General features: G+C 42.7%; 2 protein-coding genes across 2 annotated transcripts; one reads left to right on the plus strand and one right to left on the minus strand.

Annotated features, from left to right (window-relative positions):
* Nucleotides 1-1,216: 1,216 nt before the first annotated feature.
* Nucleotides 1,217-4,577, plus strand: LOC129584873 (adenylosuccinate synthetase-like). Its single transcript, XM_055477266.1, has 5 exons — nt 1,217-1,584; nt 1,718-1,820; nt 2,498-2,669; nt 2,724-2,837; nt 3,416-4,577. Exons 1-5 carry the CDS (start codon nt 1,441-1,443, stop codon nt 4,206-4,208), a joined length of 1,326 nt encoding a protein of 441 aa, XP_055333241.1. The 5' UTR covers nt 1,217-1,440; the 3' UTR covers nt 4,209-4,577.
* Nucleotides 4,578-4,951: 374 nt separating this feature from the next.
* On the minus strand, nt 4,952-10,889 carry LOC129585090 (2-oxoglutarate dehydrogenase complex component E1-like). Its single transcript, XM_055477607.1, is given in 17 exon segments — nt 4,952-5,347; nt 5,448-5,505; nt 5,727-5,893; nt 6,221-6,658; nt 6,749-7,055; nt 7,215-7,365; nt 7,434-7,539; nt 7,541-7,654; nt 7,715-7,867; nt 7,965-8,144; nt 8,353-8,896; nt 8,956-9,211; nt 9,281-9,380; nt 9,492-9,659; nt 9,661-9,696; nt 9,934-10,173; nt 10,538-10,889. Coding segments are annotated over 16 exon segments (3,042 nt in total). The 5' UTR covers nt 10,150-10,173; nt 10,538-10,889; the 3' UTR covers nt 4,952-5,299.
* Between the last annotated feature and the right edge of the window lie 321 nt (nt 10,890-11,210).

Raw genomic sequence — 11,210 nt, forward strand, 5'->3', positions numbered from 1 at the left:
ACCGAAATTAATTTCTATTTTATGCGAGAAGTAGATGACCAACAAGTCTTTATGCGGCTATTAGAAAGGATCGCTGGAAGCTTAACTAGCCCAAAGACGGTTTGACCCAAACTTTCACCAAAATAGCGCCAAATTTAATAAAGTTTATTGATTTTGGGAAGAGTGTAAATTGTTTGTCATGGATCCGAACTTAACATTTCATTATTATGCCGTTGCAGTTTGTGGTCAGCGTGGCCAGAGACAGGGACATCAATAAGTACTAGTAGCACTGAATGGATACACGCTACTTTAGGCATCGTATGTGCGTAAATATTACTTCTACATATAGATATGAGCGATTTTGACGGTCTACGGTATAAGTGAGTATAGTCTGTTATACATATATTAACGTTCCAGGGCTAGGGCTGATAATCAATGTAACAGCATTTTGTTGCTCGTAGAATAAGGAAACAGGATTCATAATAAAACCACCTCGCCGCACTATTGTATAGCAGAGAACTGACCAGCTCACCGTACATTTTTTATTGGTTTCAAACTGTAACAAAGATATCCCAGTTGTTCAGCAAGGAATTATAACTGATGGATGCATGCATATATGAAAACACGCCATCATAAATAACCCAGCATCATTGTCATTCAGAAAACTTTCGCGGTTTGACTTTGCTTAAATACACATTTTCGGTCATACGTTTGTCAAATAAACTTCCAGAATATACTTTTACGCACGAATTACTTCGCACCAAATCCGGCTGCCAGTCTGGTGGACCGTGGACTCGTATCGGCCATTTCCACTTTAGCATTGTCGAGACGGTAATTGCGAACAATCAATGCAGGCTTGTCAGCTTCCGGTGATTTTCGTAATAATCAAAATTAATGTCAAAACTAACAGTAAGGTCTTCTGTTAAGGCCTTTGTTGCTTCAGTTGTTACGAGAATAATGTGGTGACCTTTGGTTATCAGCTGGCTATAAGGCTAATTTTGTTTCTTGACTTTAAGCAATATTTTCTAAATTTTCTCCCGGGTGCCAGCGCAAGTTCCAATTCCAGTAGTCGCATTTGTCTGGTATCACCATCACACCGTCTGCACGGAAAGTCTACTGTAGTAGACACACTACTCGTAGACAGTAGTAGTGAGACTTGGGCGGAGCAATATCGGCATACGTCAATGAGTCATTATTCTTGCGCATTGCCGCTACTTCCAGCTTTCAACCGGTTCCCGTTACCCGTATTGCATTTCCCCAGTGTACAGTTAAAAAATTTCCTCTTCGTTTGGGTTGCGCGACATCCGTAGAGTTTCAACTTGTCATCCTGAACAAGCTGTAATTTCGTTACGCTGTTTGCGGAAACTCTAGCACAGTTAACTGCTTTTACTATTAATAAAAACGGGATAGCGTATACTAGTCACGGCATTTGAAATACGCTGATCCGGGCTGAGAAACTCCATGGCGTCCACCCAAGTAAATGGTCTTCAGAACAAGCAGCGAAATCGCGCTGTCGTTATCGTTGGGGCCCAGTGGGGCGACGAAGGAAAGGGAAAGATCGTGGACCTTCTCGCTGTCAAAGCCGACGCTGTATGCCGTTGTGCGGTAAGTCAGTGGATTGCCAATTTGGCCAGTGATATTCGGGTCCCTCGATTTCTGTTCGCTTTCGGAAGAGCGGACTCAAACGATTCGCGTTGCGTCGTTGAGATGATCGGGTAAACCACAAAGCTGTTTGTAGGGCGGCAACAATGCCGGTCATACGGTTGTGGCGGGGACAACGGAATACGATTTCCATTTGCTGCCTTCGGGAATTATTAACCCGAAATGCACTTCAATAATAGGTAAGGGTCCATGAGACTGCATTAAGGCACGGGAAAGGTAATCGTAGTATATTATTCCTGGATAATTTAAGTGCTGACTTTTTCTTCTGTATTTGAAAAAGTATAGTGCCGGGCAAATTTGTTCACAAATAGAAAGGTATCGAGTATTTCTGATGCGCATATGCAAAGCAAAAGTTCTAATCGCTGACGGAAGGCTATCGTTATCAGCAATTAAGTAACGAATTATTACGGAATGACAAAACCCGCCGGGTCTTTATTAAGATTAATATGAAGTACCGTTCTTCGTTATTGGTAACTAAGAATTTTCCGTGCAGCCTTACAGCTTTGTGCCATCTTTTGGAATAGTCGCGCTGATGAAAATTTATCACAATTTAATGAATTCTTGATTGAAAAACTACATATAAAGCTAAATATTGTTTACATAAATGACAATCTGATATCTGTAAAATCTTGTCGCCAGTTAGCAAGATACTTCCGCAAATGAAATGAGTTATTCTAGTCTGTCAGTGTAGAAAAAAAACCGTCGTGGCTTTCGGAATGAGGTACAGCAGTAATGGCTTAAAATTGTTAATGTTATTGGAAAACTTTTCCCAGCGCAGATGAATGCGTATCTTTATGTTTCGGATTGTGTTTTGCTAAGCTAACTTCTGTAACAAAAATTGATTTTCCTTATTCAGGAAATGGTGTGGTAGTGCATTTGCCCGGTTTATTCGAGGAAATCTCTAAAAACGAAGCTAAAGGGTTGAACGGAATTCGCGATCGTTTATACGTTTCCGATCGAGCCCATATCGTTTTCGATCTGCACCAGTCGGTGGATGGTTTACAGGAGAGCGAGAAAGGATTGAAAAAGTGAGTATGCCGTTTTTGACTCAAAGTAAAAATATCGAAAAATTCCAATTTCAGGCAACAGTTGGGTACGACGAAAAAAGGCATCGGTCCGACCTACGCATCCAAAGCCAGCCGTCATGGGATTCGCATTTCCGATCTAATCGGTGACTTTGATCGTTTCAGCGAAAAGTGAGTGTGCACAATGCAATTTAGTTTGGTAAAATCAGCTGGTGAAACCCGAATGTACGCATGTAGTTAACTATACGGCGGGTGTGTCACGTTAGTAAATCTTGGCTGTGATTTCGCATGCCGCTCATTCATTTTGGCGAGTATTTCGAAGCGGTTTATGTGGTGACGGCGTTTTTACTACACTGGCAAACATTCGCACTGTTCTTGTACGGTTGTGAGAGGGTGTTGCGTAAAGTTGTGTAGAGTCAGTGCAGACTACGAAAGGTAGAAACCCGTTTGAAAGTGCTGATGTATTAATAGACAAGGAATGCTGTGACGTAGGGCTTTTTATAAGAAAAACTACTGACGTGCTTTTGGTGTAATCTGTCTGGAGTCTCTGGACAACCTTATTTTTAAAATTCGATTTATCGATTTTGCTAACAAACTCATGCCACTGTACAAGGGTGCAGGCTATAGAAACGGTACTTTAAGTTTTAACTGTGAAGATAAAAAACGAAGGCCCGGCAAATTGAGACAGTTATAATATTTGGAAAAATTCGGTAAAGTTGGTTTGTGGTTAACATTTTATTCTTTTTCAGATTTCAAAATGTTGTACGCCTGCATAAACAAGCCTTCCCGTCCTTGGAGGTGGATGTGGACGCCGAGATCGCCCGTTATCGGCACTTTGCCGAAGAGATACGTCCCTTGGTGAAAGACACGGTGTTTGTTATGAACCAGCTGATCACCAATCCCCAGTCCAAGTTTATCATCGTCGAAGGCGCCAATGCGGCCATGCTGGACATTGATTTCGGTACGTATCCGTACGTGACATCCTCGAACTGCACCGTGGGTGGGGTTCTGACGGGTCTGGGCATTCCCGCCAACGCCCTGGGTGACGTATATGGCGTGGTGAAAGCGTACACTACCCGCGTCGGTGACGGGCCCTTCCCCACAGAATTAAAAGAAGAACTGGGCTCCATGATACAGCAGCGGGGTGCGGAGTTTGGGGTTACCACGAAACGACCGCGCCGTTGTGGCTGGCTGGATTTAGTGGTGGTGAAATACACGCACATGCTGAACGGGTATGCAGCACTGGCGCTGACGAAACTGGATATTTTGGATGTGTTGGATGAGCTGTTTGTGGGGGTGACGTATAAGTATAACGGCAAGCCGCTGGATTCCTTTCCGGCGGAATTGGATTTGTTGGAGAAGGTGGAGGTGGAATATGTGAAGATGAAGGGCTGGAAAAAGGATATTAGTGGGGCGCGAAAGTTTGAGGAGTTGCCACCAGAAGCTCAAGAGTATATATCCCTGGTGGAAAAGGTCGTGGGTGTCCCGGTGCGATGGATAGGGGTGGGCAAGCATCGCGATGCTATTATCTTCCGGGAATAGTTTCGCTGGTATACTTGTTTAGTAATCTAATGTTGGATTATTTTTAATTTATTTTATTTGCTGCACTTATCGCTTTGCTACATTTGAATGTGACTGGACCAACGAAAGTTACCTTGTTTCCCCTACGGTGAAAATTGTGGGTCTGGGTAGTTCTCAATTACTTACGCTACGCATTACGGTGTCTTTTAAAATGCTGCTGCCAGATTTTTTTAAATGGCGTTCAATGCTTTACCTTGCGCTGTTGAATGTTCTGACGTGTTTTTGTTACTGAAATTATTTACAGGAACTCGCCAGCTTTTAAACTTTGTTTGTATTCTGTACGTAAAAAAGAACAATTCATTCAGATACTTGAGGATCGGGTTGTACTGAAGAATGATGTTGTACTGAATCTGGTTGTACTGAATATTCGATCTGCTGAAGCTACCAGCTTAAGTATTTTAAGGTTCGTCAGAACCAGCGAAATCCACAAACAATCATCACAAAAAAATACCACCGGCAAGTTAATTAACTTGCACAATTTGATTATGGTCCTACTGGGGTCAACGGATTTCAAACTCAGAGCAATTAGAGCCAGCGCGCAATTAAAGCTCAAAGATTCAGTACTTGTGCATAAATTAAATGGATTTATATAAATCTTGTTACGCGCACACATCTATACATCCTAAATAGCTGCTACCTCGGAAATACAAAATTAATCGTAAGTGCTTCCAGAAAAGTAAGGAGGAAATCGATTAGTGTAACTGGCACAGCAGCATATATGCAGTTTTATTCGGTTGACAAAGGTGCGCCACGGACTACAGCTTACAGACTTTCAGAAGCTCAAAGATCAATAAATTGAATGGACAAACATAAATCTTGTTTTTATACATCCTAATGAGCTGCTACCCTTTTAAAAACTAGCCTCTCGTACGTGACCAGAGATTTTATCTCTAAACTCTTAACAGAATTTGCATATACTAAGAACCGCCAACTTTTTCCACATACACACATACACACGCAGTAAAGGGAAAAAACTAGAAGGAAAAATAGACATCTGAAATCGCAGCCGTAGCATCCAAAGGACGATCCCGAACACAGAAAGCAAGGATCAATCAAGCATCAATATGCATAGCATCCGAAATGACTTTTGCTTGCTCAATCTGCAAAAGATTTTGAAACGAAGTTATTAATGGACCAAATGCAACGTATCTTGAGAAGAAGCCACAAACTCCTTTGCTTCCCACGCCCTTACGGTCTTACCAAATGCTGACTCTTGTTGCCCGTCGCGGGTGATGCTGCCGCAATTCGTCCCACATACCTATGAATTACAACCGCATTACTGGGAAATCCGCATCTCCAAACCAAACAAAGTAAAAATACGATACACTAACGTCAAAATAACGTATCTGATCAGGAGTAACCAGAGCAATGTACGCACGGGATAAATGGTGCATAGAAACGAAGTTAATTTTGTATAACCATGGAGCGGAATTTACATCAAAACAAGATGCAACTACGGCATGAGGTAATCAAGCTTACTTAATGCGGCGCCTTTCCTTGATGTGGTGACGCAAGATGTTATCAATGCGTGGTTGAACATACATCCATGCGCCGGCATTCTTATGTTCTTCCTGTACCCATGTAATTACCGCATTCGGATACAGCTCCATTTGCTGACGGACTAGGTCATACGGGAACGGACAAATCTGGAAATGGATCTTTTAATTTAAAGCCGCATTTCAAATTATACCTGTTGTGTCATACGGACATACGTAGGCAAGAAAGGTTAAGTGAGATTTAAGGATTTAGTGTTGAAAAAGGGGAATCTAAGCACCGAAAGTCAAGAAATTTTCCATGGAATTTTGAACTAAAGCATCACTTGATTAATAACAAAGCATGCTAAATCGATACATTATGCAAATATGCTCAGCGATTCCTGGTATGCCGGCCTCCACACATTCATTTTATATCTACTCCTCCTCCAAATTTATAATCGAACTGAAATCATTCCTACCATTATTTTCATATCGTACCTGTTCAACTCGAACGATGGCGATATCGTTATCCAGATTTTTCCCAGTTCGTTCTTTAGCCAATTCATAATAGATCTTCCCACTGCAGAAAATCAGTCGCTTGACACTATCCGGCTTTTCTTCTGCTTTGCCCTGGTCAGAATAGATGCGCTGGAATTCCCGATCAGGTAGCATTTCATCGAAACTGGAGCGGGCTTCCGGTAAACGGAGGAGACTTTTCGGTGTCATTAAAATGAGTGGCTTACGGAACGGGGTCTTAATTTGACGCCGCATTGCATGGAAATAATTGGCCGGTGTTGAGATGTTCATTACTTGCCAGTTAGTGTCACGCAGCTGATCAACAACGTATGTCGGGCTGGATTCGGTCGAGAACGAATCCGGGTTGTCGCTGGATAACTGCAGGAAGCGCTCTGGTCGTGCGCTAGAATGCTCAGGACCCTACAACAATATAAAATATCAAAATAAAATAAGACTAAGGCATTTCTCAGATTTCAATTTAAAACAATTCTGAAATAGTGCATGTTTTACCATTCCTTCCATGCCGTGCGGCAACAACATAACCAGACCGCTTTGACGGATCCATTTCGCTTGACCGCTGGAGATGCACTGATCCACGATACATTGTGCGGTGTTAAAGAAATCGCCAAACTGTGCTTCCCACATGATCAGCGCATGGGGATTGGTCATCGAAAACCCTAATTCGAAGCCCAAGACTCCATATTCTGACAAGGAACTGTTGCACACCGTGTAGGGTGCCTGATCAGGCCATAGGTGATTCAATGGTCGGTATGTTTTTTTATCGACACTCTGGTCGTGCAGTACATGATGGCGATGACTGAAAACAACAATTTTAGCCCAAATTGCAGTTTTCTGCCTCTATAAGCGGTACATTCTCACGTGCAAATATCCTTACATAATGCTATTTATTTGATCTTGTTTCAGTTTATCACCGTATTTATTCCACCATGATTTCGCAACAGCAGAGGGTTTTTACCTGAAAGTGCCTCTTTCGACATCCTGTCCAGATAATCTGACATGAATGCCTTCTTTCAATAACGATCCCCATGCGAGGGCTTCTCCCATCGCCCAGTCAGCCATGCGCTTTTCAGTCAGCTCTTTTCGCGTCGTTAGGATTTTCTTAATTCCTGTTTGCGCATTACATCAGTAACAGAATTATCGATTTTCCAGGCATCATCACGCAAATAGTCATTACCTTTATGAATATCCAGGTCTGGTGGCGCGTTACTGAAAACAGTGGCAATATGATGAAGGACTGATTCGTCCACCCCCGTTGGCTCGATTACTTTCTTGTTGCGAGTACTGAAAAAACCCTTCCCATGGAGAGTCAAGCCAGTCCGAGAATTTAACGTGCGTGGCTTGAGAAGCTGTTTTGAATGCATCTTCGCAGATGCTCAAATAACTTCCAATTTCTTGCTATAAAAACAAAAAGGTTTAACTCGTGTGTTTGTAGTTGAAAAAAATATTTGAATTAACCTTAAAGTAATGTTCATCCACAACTCCCTCTATCATCAGCTGAGCGGCGTACTTCTCTACAACGGGTTTGGTCTGGCGAATTTTCTTGTACATTATCGGCTGTGTAAACATGGGCTCGTCGATTTCATTGTGACCGCTGCGACGATAACACACCTGCCATAAAATCGGTCACTCCAATTGGGCATGATTTGTATAATAATTGCGCACTTTGATTATTTATACAAAAAGGAAATAACAAAGCTCAAATTACCAAGTCGATAACAACATCCTTATGGAATTTCGCGCGCCATTCAGCAGCCACGGCGCAAACATGCTGCACAGCTTCCGGATGATCAGCATTCACATGGAAAATCGGCGCGTTCACGACACGAGCCACATCGGTACAATACGGTGACGAACGAGAAAATCGAGGATCGGTTGTAAATCCAACCTACAAAATTTGTACAGATAGTAACATCAGCTAGGAAACCGGTTCTCAAGCGCACGATATCGAATTTTTAATGCCTAAAAATGGAAATAACGCAAGTTTTACAAAGCGATTACCAAGGCCACAGTAAGAAATAATTATGATACCGGCAAGGTTTTTACCGACAAAATATTTAAAAATTCATGGTAATCGAATCAAAAGGCTGCCTGACCTGATTGTTGACAACCACATGGATCGTGCCATGTGTGGTGTAATCCGGTAGCTCCGATAAATGGAACGTTTCATACACAACTCCTTGACCAGAAAACGCGGCATCACCATGCATAATTATGCTCATAACTTTGTCTCCTTCCACGTCTCCGCGATAAAACTGTTCCGCCCGTACCTTTCCTTGCACAATCGGATCCACAGTTTCCAAATGGGAAGGATTAGCGCACAGAGCCAAGCGCATCGGTTTATTAGTGACGCGATTGATCCGCTCGTGTGACAAGCCGAGATGATACTTTACGTCACCCGAACCCTCATCCGCTGCTTCCAGACTCTTAAATTGTGTTAAGATGGTCTCTAACGGCTTGCGACAAACGTTGGCCAGAACGTTCAGCCGGCCACGATGGGGCATACCGATGACGATGCTGTCCACACCGCGGGCACTGGATATGTCGATAACCGCCTTCAACGCCGGGACCAACACCTCGCAACCCTCCAGACCAAAACGCTTCTCCGACGGCCACTTTTTAGCGAAGAAATCTTCAAGACTGAAAGATAAAATATTCCTCCAAACATCATTTAAATATATTATGCAGGCATAAATTACCCGGCAGAACGAATTAAACGCTTCAAGAGGGTTTTCTTCTCATCTGCATCAAGTTTAGTAACACCGGGCACCTCAAACTGCTGCCGCAACCATTCCTGTTGATCTTTGTTGTTGATGAACATGTATTCGACACCGATGACGCCACAATAAGCCGTCTGGAGGCGCTGAATAATTTCGCGGAGTGGTAGCGCATGCTTTCCGCCGCCGATGTATGTTGTTTCGGGTAGAACGAACACTCGATCCATATCCGCTTCGCCTGCGCAAATATTTAAAAGCCTGATACATTTTTTTCTAAATTATGGAATTCCGATAATTATGCATATACCAAGATTGTAAGTCGATAACTGCAATTCAGGAGGCATGAAATCATAGCGCATCGATTCCAGACGCAACGGATCCAAATCCGCAATATGATGTCCGCGCACCTAAACAATGACACGTTCTCATCTGTACGAGTATAACAGGTATGAGGTTATAGGTACTGTATAGCTTATAGGTCCTTTTAGAAGTACATAGAATAGTGCGCGAAGACGTACCTGGTAAGCGCGGATAACTGCCTGCACTGCGAGATGATCACGAACAGTTTTCTCCAGATTTTCCGGAACGGCTGCCAGATCCAGTGCAGCACCGTATTGTCTGGGTTGAACAGCGGGTTGTGCTCCACTGAGAGATGGCGGAGACTGATAGGCCTGACTGGGCTTCAAAGCCTTTTGAGACGCTGCTGAAGTAGGAATCCCATGACTATCGAACAAAACACAATGAAGACATGCAGCGCTAAACAACCGCCCAAAATTTGCGTTAATATTAAAATTCTTTAAACAAGTCACAATAAATTACCAAATCATCAACTCAGGTAATTCCACAATCAACAGCTGTTGTAAAAACCATGCACGGGAGATTTTTGTTACAAATACTTTTGTGATCCCTTTTGAAATATTTTCAGAAAATTTATGATTTAATTCTGAATTCACGACTGACCGGATGAACACTGTTTGGGTTCTTCTTCCATTGTTGGTACATGTCCTCCACATAAACCGAGCTAGATCCCGAGAGAAAGTTGTCTGCTTTTAAATCAGTGCTGAAGCATCGTCGTGCACCGTCCGCAGCCGAGATGGCGCGTTTCCGGACCGTCATGGCTCCGAAGCGCCCGGCCAGGTTTAGAACCGCACGACCACGAACAGCTGGTGGATACATCTTGATAGCTTACTGACTAAAATCCTGAAACATTGGGAAGTAAGATTGGTTAGGCATGGACCAGATACTGGCGAAATACACTGCCGCGAATTCAGCACCCACAGCAACTGTTTCAGACTAAATATTCAGATTAAACTGTTGAAGTAATTTTACTATTTCAGGCTTATAAATTTTAACGCAGAGTAAGAAGATACTAATCATTAATGCTATTGACCACCTAATTTTTCTATATCCGTAAAGAAACTCGTCTTACGATAAGGAAAACTCTTTACTGGGTGTAAACTGTAGTCAAAAGTTGTTGTCTTTTCGCATTTATGACGAAAACAGGCCTCAGGGCTGTCAGTTTTTGGCTGCGTAAACTTGAATTCTTGCAGATTGACGCACTTACTTTTGCTCTTAAATCACAGTGCCTAGATCCAGTCGAACAAATTTGAACCTCCTCCCAGATGACAAACGGGAAGACGGAGGTAGGAATTACAAAACCAAGATACCGTGCTTCCACACCAGCCAGCGCCTTCTGCCAGTAATTCTGCCTATTACCATACGCCCAAGTAGAACGTACGTGCGGCTCCTTCAAAAGTCGTTGTTATCTCTCGATGCCGTCACACAGGGTGTCGAAAATTAAAATACGAGTACTTTAAACAGTAACACGCGCTCGGAACTCGGAAGTACGAACGAACTATTCTGAATTTTAGCGTCCAGAGATAGTTTTTTATTCTAAAAATAAACTCAAAGAGTGCTGTAGTGCATGACTATGGAGTACAGACTACAGTAGTACATACAGTACAGTACGTTCCGTATGTACAGGCGGACTATAAACCATAAAGCACAAAGCGACAGACAGAAGCTGCCATCCGCCTTCTCATGACGCATTTGTCATACGCCGCACATTTGCACCGGCTGGCGCAGATTTCAGAGTTTGGGCAGTCATGTTTTCGCTTGTGGGCTATTTTGCTTTTAATCGTAAATTTATTGTGTTTGCTGGAATACTGTTATTTTAATATTAATAATAAGATGTGTAAAACTAGTTGAGCACATACCTTTAAAATTATTATGGCCGC

The sequence above is a fragment of the Paramacrobiotus metropolitanus genome, unplaced genomic scaffold, assembly GCF_019649055.1.
Source record: "Paramacrobiotus metropolitanus isolate TYO unplaced genomic scaffold, Prichtersi_v1.0 Parri_scaffold0000015, whole genome shotgun sequence".
Lineage (NCBI taxonomy): Eukaryota > Metazoa > Tardigrada > Eutardigrada > Parachela > Macrobiotidae > Paramacrobiotus > Paramacrobiotus metropolitanus.